Source organism: Symsagittifera roscoffensis, chromosome 2 (assembly GCF_963678635.1).
Source record: "Symsagittifera roscoffensis chromosome 2, txSymRosc1.1, whole genome shotgun sequence".
NCBI lineage: Eukaryota > Metazoa > Xenacoelomorpha > Acoela > Convolutidae > Symsagittifera > Symsagittifera roscoffensis.
In genome coordinates, this window is record NC_087063.1 from 21,148,788 (window position 1) to 21,169,224 (window position 20,437).

At 33.9% G+C, this 20,437-nt stretch overlaps 1 protein-coding gene across 7 annotated transcripts in view; it reads right to left on the reverse strand.

The window, feature by feature from the left end:
• Positions 1–20,437, reverse strand: part of LOC134838902 (chloride channel protein D-like) — an 83,054-nt gene that overhangs the window by 47,890 nt on the left and 14,727 nt on the right. For 6 of the 7 annotated variants that reach the window (XM_063854213.1, XM_063854212.1, XM_063854206.1 and 3 more), the window contains exons 2-4: positions 14,479–15,202; positions 2,970–3,132; positions 1,557–1,686 (exon numbers count right to left, since the gene is read on the reverse strand). In XM_063854213.1, the coding sequence (XP_063710283.1) occupies positions 1,557–1,686; positions 2,970–3,132; positions 14,479–14,746 (561 nt within the window). In that variant the 5' untranslated portion in view covers positions 14,747–15,202. Of the gene's footprint in view, positions 1–1,556; positions 1,687–2,969; positions 3,133–14,478; positions 15,203–16,094; positions 16,115–20,437 lie in introns of those variants that run through there. The other variant, XM_063854210.1, reaches the window with a different exon arrangement.

Here is a 20,437-nt window from a genome sequence, read left to right on the forward strand (position 1 = left end):
TATTACGAAAAAAAAAAATTCAGACACTGAAAAAAAAACAGGTTCGACCGGGACTCGAAGCCAAGATTACAGGGTGCAAACGCAACCGTGTTACCTTCGTGCCAACAAAATGTCTTAAAATGCAAAGAATCTGTAATATAACAGCATCAAATTCAATAACAAAGGTGTAAGAAAATTTTTTTACGGTAAAAAAAGTCTAGTTCCCGATTACAACACACTTTGAAATAGCGGTTTGAAATGGTTAATTTCTTGTCTTAATTCGAGCGAAAAAAGCAAGCAAGCAAAAACTATGCCTAACTTAGGAACTTAAAACTCGATTTTGAGCAAGTATTTTGGAGTTTTCCATCTTCATTTTTGTCCAATATGTCAATATTACAATGATTGTCTAATATGCCCAAATTATTTTTTTACGTCAGATCCGTTTATCACACCAAGCAGAAAAAACTACACTAAATTGGAAAAAATCGCTCTAAACAGTAGTTTTTGGCGAATTCCGAAGACAATGGTCGGAACATTCTGTGCTACTTGACGTAACCGGCTATCCTCGTTTTATTGTGTTTTATGCTCTGCAAAAAACAATAAAAAGCGCGTTGAATACCTTAGTTCGGCTATTTTCGAACACCCATAAATTTTGCAAAAAAACAATCTGATTTGAAATATATTAATTATTTCGAGCACAGGACATCAATATTTTTCAGATGGTATGAAAAAAATTCGCCAAAAACCGTTTAAAAAATTTGAAATTTGTATCGAAAGAAAAAAATCACTCCCTTTACAACAATTAGCCCTTCATTTTTCTAAGTCCGAAATTAAAGCAATAAACGAGATAACGAAAAAAATTGATAGCTAAACAACCATTTACCTTAGTTTTTTCGGCAGCATTGGCTTCAATTATATCTCCAATTGAGTAACTAAATTAATGTAGACAACCTTTTTTGTAGTTTTCAGTTGGTTTAATGAAAACCAAGAGGAGTACTTTAAAATTGACTTAAGCTAAAACAATATTCAGACTATTGAAAGAAAAGGAACTTTTTCTTCAGGTGTTTTTAGATTTTTCTGATCTAACTTCGTTTTCGGGTGTGTTTCGGTTATTTTTTTTTACTTTTTCCCCATGCAAAAACAGGTATCAAAAAACTAGAAATGGTTGCTTGATATATCATATTAAAGCCCCTTTAGTCGTGGTTCAAAATGTTTTGAAAAAATTCCTAAACGTTTTCTCACTGTTGAGAAAAACCGATTTTAAATAAAAACTAGCTTACGAAGCTTCATTTAGCGCTTCCATGGCAAGAAAAAAAATTAAGACTTCAGATGTTTTCCCCTTTTGGTCTACTAATGCCAAATATACTTAAGTTCTGAGCTGTCGTCTAATTCTTCTTATCATGCCACGCGCAGAACACGACACAAACTTTACAAGAAAGCTTCTTTGAAAGAAGTTATGAGTATGGTCGGAGTTTTTTGTGCTAATTGCGCAACAACCGGCTACCCTTTTGTGCCTCTTTGTTTCCTTTCCGATGAATGTGAGCCCTTTGCTTATTTGTATGTTATCAAACTCTGACCTCGACTAGTTGTCTGGCAATGAACCACTTGTATTGAGTGATGATGCCGATGAACTGGTGCAGCAGGAACCCAATGAGTCCAGTTAGGAATCCAATCAGTCCCATCATGATCCACCTGTCCCAGTCTAGCCTAAACAGCACACCCATCACTGCTGATGACGTCATAAATGCCTCGTCTTTACTAAGTCGCCTCTGATAGGCTGGAATAAACTCGGCCTCGAATTCAGTGTTGAAGTTATTATCATTGGGGACGCAGTCATAGCCAGTGGAATGTCTACGTTTTGCTGTCATTTTTCAAGTGAATTCATTTGGTTAAATTTGAAAATTATAATACGGATGTATTTATAAACAAGATAATTCGGCAAATAGCAAAATAGTTTTGATGAACGTTCGCACAAAATGAACGTGCAGCAATACTTTGGACAATTGAAAAAAAAATTCCATTAAAGTGTAATAATTTTTGATCAAAAACAAAAGCGTAAGCTGTTAGCTATAAAATGAATAAATTAATCAGCAGAAGGTCATATAAGACTCCTATTAAGAAAAAAATAAAGCACATAGTTTCTTGAACGCTGAAATTTTGAAGAATTTATGGCACTGATATCAATAATCTATAATTTTATGGCATACCACCTCTATATTTTATTTCACCAGTCACGAGGTGGGGTATTGCATTGCTTGTATACGTTAGTAGATGTTTCAGGAAAACAAAACTATCGGTTTTTGGATTGAGCTCCATATATCTGTCAAAATGAAGGTATATCTATCATAAATTTGTCAATACTTACATCAATTTTCACATCTTTCCCACTATGTTTGGTGTTTTTCAGAAGAAAATCAACCGTGTGATCTTGATAACATTTTAAATTAGTTTACTTGATAAAACTAGAAAAAATTACTAGTCTTTAAATGTTCGAACCCAACAATTGAATATGAACGAACTTAGAACCAAGTAACACCTCCCCTTTTGTTAAACCCTCCCTCCTAATTATTGAAAACACCGATGAAAATATAAATAAACCTATATAAAAATTCATCTTAATTGGCAAAGGCTTGAAATTAATTGGATTTAATGCAGTATGACTATATGTAATCTAATTTTAAAATTCCGCTATTAAAAAGGTTCAAAGTTTGTTTTTAAGGTGAAAAAGTTTGTCTACCGTTAAAACTCAGGCCAGCTGTAAATACACTGAATCGTAATTATGTATCATGCAGGGTAATTTTGGCTTTTGTTGTTACAGCATTTGTACCAGCAGAAAATGGCAAATAATTTGCATGAGGGTCTTCGTTAGGGACAACAGCTGTACAGCAGTTTTCCTCGAACATATTTTGTGTTGGATCTCTCTTAGATGAAGCCTGTTAAGAAAGATTTCGTATCTTGCGGGTGTGGTATTTTGAGAAAAGATGACGTACCTTGAGGGTTGTCCCGACAGCCACTTTTTGTATGCCTGTGAGTGTGGGGGGAGGTAGTCGACTGCCTCGAACTGACCCAGGATCTCCCTCTCCTGCACTGTGTACTGGTGGTTGGTAGAGGTACTCTCCAGGTCTCTATTGCGCGCAAACAGCTGCTCTTCATCTACAAACATGTAAAAACTAATTGAATTAATAACAACATGACTGCTCGTATACCAAGGAAAGGTCCTGATTGTTCCGATTGATCTTTGGTCTCCAAAAAATGTTGGTAAAAAAGTTTAGGACTATCACTGGAGATCAATTTTGAGCTGCCAATACCAATTATTATGATAACTTCAAGTTTATCTAGACGATTTTCCCTAGTTTTGGGTCCGTTTTGGCGTTCTGATTCCGCAAAAATCTTTTTTTTTAAAAAAAGAATTTAATATTGCGTTCTACAGCTTAAAAGGTTTGTTCGCTAAAGAAATTCGATGGATTATATATTGTTATGTATAATTACATTAGACAATCAGATGGTAAATACTTGTTGCATTTCACAAATGTCATATTTTGTTTGTTCTTTCAGTTGCCTCTTCTCTTTGCGCTTTCAAAATAGTGTGATCTTCGCCTTATTCAATTAGGGAACATAACGCTGCTGACAATTATTAAATTGTTATTATTATTTAATTATTATTAAATATTTATTAAATAAAAAAAAAATTAAACTATAATTCAGAAGCGAAGCTGAGCTTCGCACCACTTGCAAAACGTAAAGCCAACAAATCGTGAAAAAAAATGAAAAAACGCCAAAAAACAACACCCAACACTTTTAAATGTTTTTCTCAAAATGAAACTTATTTTGATGAAAACTTGTGGCAGAACACAACAACCAGCCTTGAACTAGAATAAAAAGTTGCCGAGCGGTAACTATGCAGACAAAACCGGGGATAAATGGTCCTAAAATATACAAATAGAGGATTTTTAAAGACAGAAAATGTTGAAACTTTTTTAATTTTTTTTTGTCAAAAAATCGATGTCCCATTCAATTTAATCGATTTGTACGCAAAACTATCAGACATCACAAGGCATTACGCCAAAAAATTGCTCTCAGCTAAGTCCAAAAAAACTAAGACAAAAACTAAGACTGCCGTCCATTTTTTTTGTTGTCATCAAGTTTTGGTAGGTATGAAAACGAAACATCTCAATCACAATAACCTGTGTAAACTTCAATTGAAAATACAAATTCACCCCACAAAAGTAGAAAAAACATTAAGTGTACTGGAAGCAAACAGCGCAAACAATCCAAATTTGCTATTTTGAAAAACAGAAATCTCAAAATTACGAGCAAAATATGAATAAAAAAACAATTAACGGTAGTTTGAGATCTGATATCACTTAAGGCCTCCTAAAACCGAGTCTCTTGCTTAAAAATTATCGTTCTATAACTACCTTTGCTAATAACAAAATGATAAGAACAACAGGCCGATGTAGAAGTATCGAGGAAAATATCCGAACAAAGTTTTATTGAAAAAAGAAAAAAGTTCGATAAGCAATTCCAAACATAAACTCGACAAAAAATTTGAAAAATTTTTTATGATTTTTTCTAACCTTTTTCATTGAAGATCAGGGAAGTGATTTCAAAATCCCAAACATGTCAAATCAAAATTGAATTGAATTAAAAAGAACCTACTCCGAAAAAAAAAATTAGAAAAAACATCATGCAAGTAAGCCGACAAAATTAAAGCCGACACTCAATAAGCTGGAAACAGGCAAAATATTTTCAGTTAAAAAATCAAAAAAAGGATATGCATCTACGCGCTACATTGCAAGCACTAAACAGGCCAAACAAATACGCTGCATAAGCTGCATATTTGTAAGTTTGCCATTTCAAACTTCTTTAAATATTTATCATTCTATGACCAAAGTTATTTACGGGAAAAAAGTCTCGTACCCAGTTGCAAAACCCTTGCTTATCGCATAGGTACTTAGATTTGAGTCCTATGCAAAAACAAGGCTGCTCGTATCAGGGCGACACCCTGAATGTTCTGACAGTCCTTTAACGTCTATAGAGTAGTGTTCCATTTAAAGAAATGCAAGAAAATTCCAAAAAAAGTGGAAAAATTAAAATTAATCATCCCCCAGACGCCAGCTTAAGTAATATTTAGTCCTAGTTTAGCATAAAATACCTTATTAATTGAAAAAAATAGCATGCTTGAATTCAATTTGGAACGATTTCAATCGGAATAATAGTCGCTGACGCTTTATTAGCACAAGCTATATGGCGCATTAATTAACCCAAATTGGGCCAACTGGTCATTTTCAAGCCCTCGCAACTATGCGAAAAATTTTCACAGGTAAAAACATTTTTTCAAATTTGAGCTACTGGCATCAACAGTTTCAAATGACCTGAAAAAAACTAGTGAAGATGGCAAATCAGAAAAGCGGAATTTGTCTCGAGAAAAAACCCAGCACAAAAAATCTGTCACTTTATTGTGCTCACCTGATTTCAAATAGGAAACAATTTGTGTGTGGGAGAATAATTTGTGTTACGCTATCGTCATCATAGATAAGGTCTTCGAACTATTACATACACACTTTATAGAGGCTCAAAGAGCATTTTTGGTAGCTCGTAAATGGATGCCCAATAAATATTACAAGAAATGTAATTGCAACAAATATATAATGCTATTTCTTTTTAAATATTTTTTGCAATACTTATTTTTTTCTGCTTTGTCACTGCAATCAATTATAATTATTTCTCACATTTCGCAAACATAGGTTAGCTTGAAGGGGACAGGGAAATTGAGCTCAGTGAACACGTAGAGTCCAGGTCTGATATCGACTGTCCCATATTTTTTAAAAGAATTGCTGGTCTGGATAACAAAATCCTCCCACGCATATATTCTCTACTTTCTTTGAAAGTCGGAACAATTTAATGAGCAATTAACTTGATTTCATTTTGAAACAATTTTATGTGGTGGATAATAGTTTTTGTTACAATTTTATACATGAGTAATACTGAGTAATACATGTAGTCTCAAAGCGCATGCAAGATAAGGCTTAGCTTACCGTCTTGGGAACACGTAGATTCCAGGATTGATCCCGGCTCTACAGCTTTATTTCAAAAATTGGTCTGAATAAAAAAACACCCCTAACATTGATTTTGCTGGCTTTCTTCAAAACTCAGAACTAAAATAAACTGTTGTCAAGCTTGTGTATTGATTAAGATTCTCGCATAAATAATATTTACATTCAACGGAGCACTATCCTGTGCGATCATCATGAGACCTTCCGGTCAGTTGGATCTCTTTAACTATTTCCCCCTTTTGCAAAGGGGGAGGGGAGAGATTCGTTACTAAGTACAAAATTCTCATATGCTTAATCGTTGATTTATTTCTTTGAAGGGGGAGATTCGTTACTAGGTACCTAAGGGAGTAAATACACCTTTTCAAAGCCTTTTGAACAATTGGTAATTTGAAAAGAATTATAGGTAACTTCTATTGAAATAACATTTATTTCGTAAGTTCTAAAGAATAGAAAAACGATTTTATTCCAAATGGATAAGAACAGAATATAATTTAAAGAATCAACGGTTTTTATGCAACATTCATTGTTTATCCGTCTATTTTATTCCTGGCCAAACAATCCGGGATACATGTCATCGTATGATTGTACCAACCAACACATTTCTGTGGAGTAATCTCACAACTTGTTCGTTCCACAATAGATTTGACATGACGGAAACGGTAATCCTGAAGTGTTTGTCCTGGCTCCTTCAAGGCATCAGCGTTGATGAACAAATCCATCTCTTGGCCATTCTGAGCTTTTTTATACTTGGCCATTCTGAGCGTGATTCAATTGAAATTTCACGATTTGAAAAAAACTTATGAACACACATTTGAGCATGCATTATTTCTTGACTTTCAATTGAAAATACGGTTTGTTCAAAGGATGTCACTAACATTTCAATAGGCCTTGAAATGGTGTAGTTAAAGAGATCCGGTCAGTTTTTACTCAACTTAAGATTAGGTTTGAAAACAGATCAGAACGTTTGGCACTAACAAGTGGAGCTCGTATGTAGTTTATGAGAGTCATGGGTTTTAAAAATTTAGCAGATTTTTTTATTATGGGCTATTTCATTCTTAGCAGCGAAATCTAGGCTTGACCATAAATGGAACGTATTTTCCGCGCCACGTGGAGTTTTTGGCTAAAATAGCTTCGTTGTGTATACTCGGGAAAATCCTAGCCCAAGACTTTTCACCAAACTTGAAGCAAGATTTGAGCGGTTTGAGCGGTTTTTTAGGCAATTGCGCTCAAAATCTTGCTTCATAATAAGCGGTTTCAGCGGTTTTTCGCCCAAACTGCTCGAGTCTTGCGCAAACCGCTCAAACAAAACGCCCAAACCGCTCAAATCTTGCTGGAAAACCGCTCAAACCGTTCAATTTTTGAGCGGGATCTCGACCCGGGAAATCATTCCCTGGTTGAACGCATGTTGATCTGAACACGGTGGTGTACGGCAAATAAGACGAAAGACGACAACCTTTTTTGATGGGACTTTAAGACGAAGGCTTGCTTAAATTTGAACAGTTCATTTTAAATCTTTTAATGAGTATTTGTCTTCTTAATGTTATGTCATCTTAATGCATGTCGTCTTCTTTACCTCGCACCGAGCACGCTATGCGCAATTTTTTTTCTCAGACTTAGTTTTTGTCAGTTTCCTCATCCGAAAAAATTACGTGGTATTTTTTATTTAACGCTCGGAAACCGGCAACTTTTCGGCTATATATTTTCGTACTTTTTCGATAACTAATTTTTCAATTTACATTGCGCCTAAAAGAAACCCTTCCAAACAATTTTTATAAAACTTTTGTCATCTGTTTCTACATTCTTGTCCATGTATCAAGAACGATAAATGCGTCGAATGATTGGGTTCATGTTTGGGTTAAGAACCAAACATTTCCTAATTTCCACGTCTTTCAAGATCATGTTATTTAACCCAGCTTGACTTGACCTGCCTTGAGAATGTTGAAATCACAAATTTGAAGAAAAAAAATTAGTTCAAATAAAAACATGTCAATTTCAGTAATTTAGTATAAAATAAACACTTCAATGGCACTTTAAATTATCAACACAATAACAAGTTACGATAGGATTTGAGCCAATCCATTAGGGATTATGTCAGCAAAGCGCTGCTAAGCGAAGCGTATTTTAAAATGAGTTGACAGTTTATTTGAAGGACAGTTTATTTAATGGACGAGGGCGTCCAGAATTAAATATCATGCTGAGCAGCCTTGAAAACAGACAGCTTTGGATTCTAATCACCCCTGTTTTTCTCAGCGACCGAACTTAACCCAACCCCAAAATGATAAAACCCTTCGATAACAATTCCAGCACAACTTCAGAAGATTACTTAGAAAAATTATTTTTGAAGCATGCAAATAGTTGACTTTCCTATTTATCAAAACGTTAAAAATACTTTATTTGAATCAAAATTTGATTTTTTGTTAATGCTTCAAGAGAAAAATAAAGAAACAAGAGTAGCCAGTTGCTGTGCAAGTAGGCCATTGTTCCAAAACACGAAATAATTTTTTTTATTCAGACCAATTTCCAAAAGAATATTTGATCTATTCATATATGCATACCTGTATCTTCCAGAGCACAGCCCGGCACGCACAATCACTATATTAACCTTACTTGACAGTATCTCTGAAACGATTCTATCTCAACCAGGGGCGGATCTAGGATTTTTTCGAGGGGGGGACGGATTTTCAAAAAATTTTCGAACATTTTGACGACCTTTTTTTTTTTTTTAGCTCGACCAAATTGATTTTCGAGCTCTTCTAAAGCACTAAAAGGTCCCTGTTTTGGCCAAATTTTCTGCGCCGGAGGCAAATTTTTGAAAAAACAGGTCAAAAAAGCCGTTTTTAGGCACTTTTTGAAAAAATTTTGACAAAAAAAAATCGCATTTTTTTGGCGCGCGCCCCCCCCTCAAAGTTAGTATATATTGGCGCCAAAGGCGCCTTTAGAAAAATTTTAGGGTCGGTCGGCAAAAAATTGATTTCTTAAAAAGTACCAAAGGGAGGACCCTTTGGGTCGGCAGGGGGTCGAATCCCTGAGGGGGGGCGTCCGCCCCCCCTCCCCTAAATCCGCCCCTGATCTGAACTGCTCTTTTCAAACTTTGATGCTGAAAAAAGTAACGCTAAATAATTATGCGTTGCAAATTATCGAGCACTACAAGATCGTTCCTAGCTAAACTGAGGCAAGCTAACTGGTGTCATTATTTCTATGTACAACTCACATTTTAACACTTTAGATTTATTATTGTCAGCCTAAAAATCATAGTTTGTCAATATTTCATTCACGAAAAACTATTCAAGACCAATTAAAGGCCCTGATACGAGCGGTCTTGTTTGATGCAGCAATTGCCTAGGACCACTAGCTATTTAGCTAAATCATTCTCCCAACTATCAAGCAAGCCACCAGAGAATTTTGAAATATTTTTTAGAAACTGAGCATTTATTTATTGTTGTTCCGACTTTCGATACAAAAGTAACAAAATATTTGTGCTCTGGTTGGTTTTTTTTTCTTCAGACAAATTTCGACTTTTTAACTAACCATTTTTGATGGAATTTTTTGTATCATTCAAAAAGTGTTGTTGTCATGAGCTTAAATTTGAAAAGAGAATATACCTGTGATCATTTTTCGTAAAGTTATGGTGGTTTAAATATTGCCATTTTGGCCGATTAACGCGCAATATTGCCGTTTAGGACAATTAACGCGCAATATATTTCGCGCTATTAACGTGCAAGCGGAGATTTAATCCGTTACAAGGGGCGAAATCTATCCTTTTGTACTTTATATGGCGTGAGTGTGGGGCGATGAATTTCATAAATAATTTCAATTTAAAATTTTTTTTCTTTACATTTAATTTTTTTAATGTTATTACTGCTCCATACACCTTAAACGGCAGTCGGATCATTCGGGGCTTCGCCCTGATACGAGCAGTCTTGTTCTGATTTTCGTACAAAAGTAACGGAATATTTGTGCTCGGGGTGGGTTTTTTTCTTCAGTCACTTTTTCACTAGCCATTTTTGACGGGATTTTTTTTTATCATTCAAAAACTATTGTTGTCCTGAGCTTAAATTTGAGAATATATTTTACCTGTTATCATTTTTCGATCAGTTATGGGGGTTGAACGATTGCCATTTTGGCCAACTTTGGACAATTAATGCGCGATATTAACGCGTCAGCGGAGATATAATCCGTCATAGAAATCGTTCCAAATTGAATTGAGTCATGCCATTTAGTGTAGTTAATACAATGCGTTATGCAGAAAATATCACATTGTACTTTACATAGCGTGGGGGGGGGTAAGATTTTGAAAAAAAAATTCCAAGAAAAAATTGAATTTTTTTCTTTATTTTTGAAAAATTTATCCGTGTTTTAAAGTGAACACTACTCCATCGACCTCAAAAACAGTCACTTTGCCCTGATCCGAGCAATCTTGTTTTTTGATCAGCCTAAATTTGATCTTTTTAGGTTTGTTCGGGAGAAGATAACTTATTTTGATTAGCCTTCGTTGTTTGCAAAAATTTTACTTTTAAAAAGTCAAAATCAAGAATTTCAGTCTACTTCTTCGCATCGCCATTTCAAGGCTTTTTCCAAAACCGTTTTAGGCACTTCTAAAAAAGCCGTTTTTAGGCACTTTTTGAAAAATGTTGACAAAAAAATCGCATTTTTTTGGCGCGCGCTCCCCCTCAAAGTTAGTATATATTGGCGCCAAAGGCGCCTTTATAAAAGTTTTAGGGTCGGTGGGCAAAAAATTGATTTCTTAAAAAGTAACGCTAAATATTTATGCGTTGCAAATTATCGAGCACTACAAGATCGTTCCTAGCTAAACTGAGGCAAGCTAACTGGTCTCATTAATTCTATGTACAACTCACATTTTAACACTTTGGATTTATTATTGTCAGCCTAAAAATCATAGTTTGTCAAAATTTCATTCACGAAAAACTATTCAAGACCAATTAAAGGCCCTGATACGAGCAGTCTTGTTTGATGCAGCGATTGCCTAGGACCACTAGCTATTTAGCTAAATCATTCTCCCTCTTATCAAGCAAACCACCAGAGAATTTTGAAATTTTTTTTAGAAACTGAGCATTTATTTATAGTTGTTCCGACTTTCGATACGAAAGTAACGGAATATTTGTGCTCTGGGTGGTTTTTTTTCCTCAGACAAATATCGACTTTTGAACTAACCATTTTTGATGGAATTTTTTTATATCATTCAAAAAGTATTGTTGTCATGAGCTTAAATTTGAAAAGAGATTTTACATGTGATCATTTTTTGTAAAGTTATGGGGGTTTAAATATTGCCATTTTGGCCGATTTAGGACAATTAACGCGCGATATATTTCGCGCTATTAACGTGCAAGCGGAGATTTAATCCGTTGCAAGGGGCGAAATCTATCCTTTTCTATTTTATATGGCGTGAGTGTGGGGCGGTGAATTTCATAAATAATTTCAATTTGAAATTTTTTTTTCTTTACATTTAATTTTATTAATGTTATTACTGCTCCATAAACCTTAAACGGCAGTCGGAACATTCGGGGCTTCGCCCTGATACGAGCAGTCTTGTTCTGATTTTCGTACAAAAGTAACGGAATATTTGTGCTCGGGGTGGGTTTTTTTCTTCAGTCACTTTTTCACTAGCCATTTTTGACGGGATTTTTTTATATCATTCAAAAACTTTTGTTGTCCTGAGCTTAAATTTGAGAATATATTTTACCTGTTATCATTTTTTGATCAGTTATGGGGGTTGAACGATTGCCATTTTGGCCAACTTTGGACAATTAATGCGCGATATTAACGCGTAAGCGGAGATATAATCCGTCATAGAAATCGTTCCAAATTGAATTGAGTCATGCCATTTAGTGTAGTTAATACATTGCGTTTTGCAGAATATATCACATTGTACTTTACATAGCGTGGGGGGGGGGGTAAGATTTTGAAAAAAAATTCAAAAAAAAATTGAATTTTTTTCATTATTTTTGAAAAATTTATCCGTGTTTTAAAGTGAACACTACTCCATCGACCTCAAAACAGTCACTTTGCCCTGATCCGAGCAACTTGTTTTTTTATAAGCCTAAATTTGATCTTTTTAAGTTTGTTCAGGAGAAGATAACTTATTTTGATTAGCCTTCGTTGTTTGCAAAAATTTTACTTTTAAAAAGTCAAAATCAAGAATTGCAATCTACTGCTTCGCATCGCCATTTCAATGCTTTTTCCAAAGCAAAATTGAATTGCTTTTTCTAAAAAAAAATCATCATTTCGCCCGTAAAACTTTCTCTAAGAAAACAAACCCCCTGCCTAATGTATTTAAAAAATCACGTTTTTTCTCGAATTTCGGATAAACAAAATATTAAAACCGACATGCTTCGTTTTGACTCATAACTGCAGTAAAAATGAAAATTTTCCTTTATTAAGATGATGATAAGCTGCTTTATTGCTAGGATCAATAGGAAAGAGCATTTAAGGCAGGTATTCTTTCCATTTAAGTTTTTACCACAAAAACCTGATAAATTCGAGTGAAATTCCACATCAAGCTGCGATTATCAGCTTCTTAAACTGCATGAAAAATGGCATGCCATTATCGCATCGTGATGGCGAAATTTATCAGATGGCGTCAGATTTCTTAAGGTAATTAGAGAGATGTCAGTATTTTCTGTAGGTTAATTCATATTAGCGACTAGTTCTCGAGGTTACACTTCTTCAGGAAGGTAAACATTCTATGCTTTTTTCATCTCCACAAGTGGAAAATTCTATGAGTTTTTTTTTAGAAAACTCGAATTTGTTGGAAGTTTTGTCTTCAAATTTCAATCATCGGAATTTTTCGAACAGATTTGTTTGATCCCTGTATGCCCTGTATCATAACTTGAATTTGTTGTTTGATTTTACGGGGGACATAGGTCACATGGTCTATTTAAAGGGGGAGATTGTTCACATGGGCCAAAACCATCCCGAAATTTTTATAGAATTAAATGGTCCAGCTAGATTTTTTTCGAAAAGTAACTTAAGCTTTAAAATTTAGCTTAAACTTTCAAGCACATGACAAATTAATTTGATTGCTATTGTTATTAGAGACTATTTTGCCAAATCGAAACAGTTTGAAGAAAGTTTATCTGACTAAGAAGCTGCTCGTAAGGTTGATTGCTTATAGCTGTTTGTTCATAAAACATAAAGCTGCTCAGCTTTAAAAATTCTTTGTTTGAACAGACAGTTGATAAGTTTGCTGCTGACAAAGACAATTTTCTATGTTATTGAAGCAAATTAAAGTAGATTGAGTCAAAATGGCCTCATCATGAACAAATAAAAATGACATTGTTTAGACGTACAGTGAAAAGAGCCAAGCACTGACAGATTTTTTTTGTGTTTTTACCCAGATTTCGGGGATTTTATTGACTGACAATAAAGATAACCTACATCAAAACTACAAGAGTAGCCCGCAAAATTCAAACCTACCATCTTCTGCAGAAATTTCACCAAAAAAACAAGACAATTAAAAAATTTGCGTTTTTCAACTTGGGAAAAATTAGATTTAAGAACATTTTTTTTCAAGAATTAGGTGAAAATATCCAAAATTAGCAGAAACATATCGTTCCATAAAATTGGGAGAGATTTTATGACATAAAGAGTCCCTTACCAACCAAAGGGTATGGTATTATTTTATGACATCATTTTAGGCCGAACAAATGTAAAATTTTGAAGGGCGCGTGCGCCAAAAAAAGCAATTTTTTAGGTCAAAATTTTCCAAAAAGAGCACGAAAACGGTATTTTTGACCTGTATTTTTTTTTAATTTTTCGGCCAAAATGGCGCAAAATATTTGGTCAAAATAGGGTCTTTAAGGTGTTCTGGTACCGCTCGGAAAATCAATTTGATCGACCTTAAGAAAGGTCGACAAAATGTTCGAAATCAATAATAATGAAATCATTCACATCGAAAAACAATCTAGATCTTTAAAGTAGGAGTGTCGAAACAATCTGACAGGAGACACAAATCAGAAAGAAGACACCTTAAACTCTATCATGCAAACAAAACTCTTTCTATATAATTCTAACCGATTTAAAATGCACCAACTATTAACACTGTCTGTATGCACCACTATTATTTACCACTTATTTCCTTTTTAGCTGTAGATTACAATTCTGATTTAAATCCTCTAAAAACAGTCGGCTGAAAGCTAAAAAGCAGAAATGAACCCTTGTGCTTGGGCCAAACACCCGCCGCAAAAAGTGTACATAATCATCAGGAGAACTCGAAGTTATCAAACCTTCTTATTTTCCTTCAACCAAATCTTTAGCAGCTAAGAAAAGCCACCAGAAAATATGGATGCGATTCGTTTTAGCATTAGTTTTTTGCATAATCAGGAGCAAAATTCTTTAATATCTGTGCTCGGAACTTTCTGTGCTGCTTGTACAGCAACCAACTACTTTTGTTTCCAGTTGTCTTATAAAACAATAAGCTACTTACCGGACACGTAAACATCCTCCTGGTCCTGATTGGACGAATTGTCATCTTCATCGTCGGAACTGTAGCGATGGCTGTCCAATATATCGTTCTGTGACACTGCAATCGGTACTACCATGTTGTTGGAAGAGCGGCGTCTGAGTCCCGCGGCAGCGCCGCCTCCCGATGTCTTGTACTTGACTCCGATGACAGCGGCTAGACTGCTTCTTCGGGAGGGGTTTCGACTGGAACTAATGATGTGCGGATCTCCGGCTCCGGGAGCACTGGCCATGTTTTAAATAACTAAATCTGTGGATGTGTAACGAAGGTAATAAGTTGGGTAACAAACAAATATTTTCTATAACCCAATATTTTCCACAACTTTTCGGACTTGCTTAGGTTTAGTTTCAAGGTTTAGATATTTGACTTAATGCTGTACATAATATGTTTCAGAAAAAGTAAACTAAACACAAAATGGAAACTAAACGGGATTGTTTTTTAATTTAAAACTTTTTAACCTTTTGAAAAAAATATTAATAAAGTGTTTTTTCGAAATTTATGAGCAATTAAAATCGTTAAGCTATTAGGAAGTGAGAAATCTGAAGGAGAACTCGGTGAAGTGAAGCTGCTTTGATGTACGAATATTAGAAAATTTCTCCGAGTTGTCTTCTATCAATTTCGATACTTCTGTGAATCGCAATATGGACGCTTTGCAGTCGGGTAACATATCGAAAATTGCGAGTAGAATCTAAACATTGCAAAATGAATTTGGATACAACTAGCGGGCAATTATATAGATAAGATGTCTAATTAAATTAAAAATGAACTGAACTGTTTCAAATAAAGAAATGAATAAAAATTTGAATAAGATTGCAGCCGTTTCAATTTTTTAATGAAGCCTTGTAATTAGCAACCTAAGACAACATGGATCCGCTTAAAAGCATTTTTAGCAAAGTGTACGTGGAATTTGAATCTTAATACAAAACGGTTTGAGTAATTTTTGACAGCAAATTGACTCATTATTTGACAGATGCTAATAGCAATCTACTAACAATGAAATTGAATTTCTACCCCTGAAACTAATTTGCTAACAAAAAAGACTTTTTGGCGCTAAGGTTAGAGAGCATTTTAAAAATTGAAAGCCACCAAATGCACTAAAGAAAGCAAAATGAAAGGTTTGAGAGCTCTTTTGTTTTAAAAAGCTGAAAAGTGAAGGTGGTATAGCTGCACAAATGGCAAATATTAAAAAAGAGACAATGTCTAGATTTTGCCTAGGAAATCCCGCTAAATTTACTAAGACTATTATTCATCAAACGATACACGATTTATCATATGCTGCAAATCAAATGACATTTTTCACTTGATCGATTTTTTGAAAAAAGATATTTTTGAAAAATAAAATGAAACCTTACAAAATTAAAGACACTCATAACACAAATCAAAAAGGAGAACCAAAATTAATGACTTAAATGCGATAAAACCTGAAAAAAAAATAGTTCGGCCGATTTGAAGCCGCGGTGCTTTGAAAGGTGGCAGAAATGAAACGAATTTTTTCTTTGAAGCTGGAAAAATAAAACTGTAACATATAGAGCCAATTTTAGAGCAAACATAGCTTCAACAAAGCATAGCCAAAAATTTACCAAGCTACTCCATGCTTATGTGATAGTTTGAATGTTGAAAGAAATTTAATATGGCCACAAAGAAAGAGGATAAATGATGCATATAACACTTGGTACTTATTTGCGACTGGCCGCATATTCAACTACGGGCAAACTCCGAAGCGCAACTAATCAAGCGTAGCTTCTACGCCATTTGCAATTTTGATAAAATGTTTGCCAAAGTCTTCTATAATAAACCTACTGGCTCGCTCTACTCTACTCGATTGAAAGGGCTTTGATATGACATATCACTGGACCCATTCTGATGATTATTTGTGGTACCTGATTTTGCGTGGAAAACAAAGAAATATACAAAATTAAACAGGATAGCCGGTTGCTGTGGAAATAGCACAAAATGTTCCGACCATATTCTTGAAAAAAAACTACAAAACTTTTTTCAATTGAATGTCATTTTTTTTGTTGTAGTTTGATAAAAAGGTTGGACGAAAGCTTAAAACTTGAGCATATTCGTCTCCCTTTGTAAAATTGGCAAGATGGACAACAGTTTTTGTTGAAAAATAACTAGAAACACAAAAGAAAATTTTTTGCAGATTTTTTTTTGAATCCCAAATGGCGCTAAAAAACTTCAAAAACTAATCAAAGTAGAGCAAAATTTAAAAAATAAGGGCTTGAATAGGCTCTTTCTCCTTCTATAAAAAAGCCAATTATACGCCTGCTCGCTCGCTTTTTTGCTCGAAATAAGACTAAAAAATCAAAAAATTCAAATCAGTTTTTATCGTAACTGAGAAAAAAATTTTGAAATTTTTTAGGTCGTTCGAATCACGACTAAAAAGGCTATAATGCGATATATCACTCGAACCTGTCTGATGATTTTTTGTGGTATCTGATTTTGCGTAAAATTTTTTAAAAATGTTTTAAAAAAACTAAAACACTCGAATACGAAGTTCCTCCCCATTTTCAATGGTCGGAACAAAAACACCCGAATACAACGTTTCTTTCCAGTTTCAATAAGCGAATTTAAAATCTTTGTTTCTGTACACAAATTTAAAAATCTTTGTTTCTGAAAACCGTTGACAGTTATATACCCCAGAAACGCCCGTTTAAAAATATGCAGTAAAATCAAGCAAATAAATTGGTTAAAAAACATGCAAGCAAGGTAATAAAAATGTAGGGAAAAACCATTTCGCCGTAAAAAAAATACTTGGAAACAGACATTGTTTAACGGTGGTTTTATATGGCCTTTGAGTGAAAACATGAACAGATTCCTTACTTACACAGGTCCTGTTGACACAATGTCTGCCAAAAGTGTGCAAAATTTGAAAATATGCAAGTAAAACTTCAGAGTGGCATTTAGGCAAACGGAAAAACAATGAACAAAACTACACCGGCGAAAAATTGTTTTCACATAAATTGCAGGACATCGGGACATTCAATTATATTTAGTTACAAAAAATATTGACCCTAAATTCATCAAAAAACACAAATCTCTACAGATAATTATTTAGATGAAGGAGTTTAAATACATGAGATCATATTTTACCGTTACAAATCAACGTTTGCGGTAAAAACCCTTGATCATCTATTTCTTTTACAAGGCCACGTACGACTAAAGCAGTCGAAAACTTGAAAAAAAAAACAGAAGGTCGATACAAATTTTGCAGAGCTTTTGAGCCGGAAAAGTAATAATTATCAGTGTTTGTCTTTGGTTGTTTCAAAAAAAAACCTTTTGTTCACTCCACAAACTCTCTCCGCATGCTTACCTATTCGTGATCAAGAAAAATGGATGATGAAAGTGTTACACTTAGAAAGATCTGTTAAAAAAATGTCGAAACCTGGGACAAATAGTGTTTAAAATTTTCTTTTTTGATGAAATTTTTAAACGTTTGTATCCTCAAATATATCAATTTGAGATAAGAGCTGAAACTTAAAAGAAAATTACAAAAAACGATTCAACTTAATGACGCAAACAAATTTTTACTGTTTGATTATTTTATTTACGGAGGAAAAATTTCGGCCGAATATGTAAGAACTCTTTCATCGAGGAAAATTGTTTTCCTTTTATATGCTTTCAAGTTTTGTTTCCAAGAACCTATTTAATGCTAAGATACTTTATATTAGAGTGAAGAAAAGAGGCGACAAGCAATTCCGCGTATTTAACCCGGCATGAATAGTTCACTTCACCATAAATTATCACTTCACAAAATTCCGACGCAAAAAGAAACATAATTTTTGAATATATTTCCCTGAAACGCATTTTATAATGTCTAACATGCATTTAAGGAACAAAACATAGCCAATAGTTGAGTCGACGTCGAAAAAATCCGAAAAAAAACTTTAAGAAATTTGATTAAAAATTTTGATTATTTTTCAACTGTCGAAATTCGAAAAGAATAAATCACTTTAAAGTTCTTTGAACTTCAAGAACTGTTTATGATTGGAACTTTATTCCCAAAAGTTATCCCATTAAGTGAAAATCAGATTAATAGGTAATTTTTTTATTCCGCTGGGAATTCAGAAAACAAAAGTTTTTTTTGAAACGAAAAATCCTTCACGTTTTTCGTGACCATTTTACTTTTGTAGCTCGATCATGGAATTTCCCTTCCTTTTAACAAGAAAATGAACAGACTATTTTCAATTTTCTGCTTGAAAAAAAACACTATCACGCGCTGGACAAGTGACAATCACTTTGTTACCCACAAAAAAGCGGTTTGAATAGCTCAGATGCCGAAGTTGAATCTTTCCATGAGATAGCTTGGCGGCGCCGAAACAATTAGTTTTGCGATATTAATGATTTGGACTTTACAGAGAAAGCATATTAACTGATTGCATAAAAACTAAAATAAAGTCACACTACCGAACACTACAAAATTAAACATTAAGCGTTGAATATCGAGTCGTATCGGGAATTATTATGAACAATTAGCTTGCCTCGTTGTGCCGACCAATCGTTATCTCCTTTAATTATTTTATTGAACGCAAATTTCGGTATCATAAATAATTAGCGTGTAACGCACCTCCGCTGCTTCGAATTTTTGACAGCTCATAAAAAATTAACATATTGGAAACAAGAACTGCATCCTTTGAGTGTACTCTGATAGCACCTAATTACAGGGCTGGTAATCTCAAATTTTGTTAAGTTTTTTATATCAAAGTTCTTTGAAAAATTTTAAAATGACATAAAAAACGTCACATCTCGAAAACAAAGAGCATTTGAGCAGTCGCATATAGACATAAAATTTGCACATTGGAACTCCTGAAAGAACCTTTACAGTACACAACTACAAGGTTGTGAGATTCTATTCTTTTAAATTTTTAAAACCTAAGTTCATTGAAAAATTAAAAAAGAAAATCATAAAAGACGTCATATCTCAAAAACTACAAAGATTTGAGAACTAAAATTTGGAGGCAAGATTCGCAATGCTTGAGAGTACTCTTAAAGCAGCAACTACAGGGTTTTAATTCCCGTTTATTGAGTTTTTTTAATTTAAATTTTCTGAACATTTTGAAAAAATCACAAAAATTGTCGTATCTACTAAACTAGAAGAATTTGGGCATTCATAATTGGAGGCAAAAATTGCAGCTCCTAGGGAAGCTCTGGCAGCATCCCAGTATTGGTTTGATCATTTTAAACTTGTTGAAAAAACACTAAATCAAACTGGAAAATCGAAAAAAAAATTATACATTGCAATATACGATATAGCTTAAGCGTGTAAAAATTCTTTCGTTAAACATGCCAAAATAACACGTTGAAAAAATTTAAGCATGGCGAGATAGTGAAGCCCGCATTTATACATATCCTTTGAAACGTTTTGCAGTGTCGCGAAGGACCAGCTCAAAAACTTTGATTTTTGGTTCTATTTTGAGCAAGAAAAGCGAACTACGAGTCAGTTTTTTAAATAAAAATCTCGAGTTAAAACTTAGAAAAAAAAACATTTTTAGTGAAAACTATGTAAGAAGAATTAAAAATTGAATTAAAAATAAATTAATAAAATGATTGAACAATTTTTGATTTTTTTGCTTTGTTATTTAAATTTGAGAGACAACTGTGGCCAATTGGTGTCAATACTAGTGTTCTGAGCTTTCTTTTAATGTTTTATTTTCTTTTTTTAAAAACTTGGAATAATTTGAACTAAGGGATACAATCTTCAAAAAAAAATCTTCAAAGCGCGCATAAATTAGCTCAGAACAAGGTAAAATTTGCTATTTTTAAATCCCCAAAACAGGTAAAATATTCGCAGGTAAAATATCTTGTTTTATTTGAACCCGCGGAGTCAATATCTTAATCGGTGTATAAACGTTTTTGATCAAAAATTATAACTTTGAGCGCCAAAATTAGTCTGACTTTAGTTTTTACAAAAATCCTG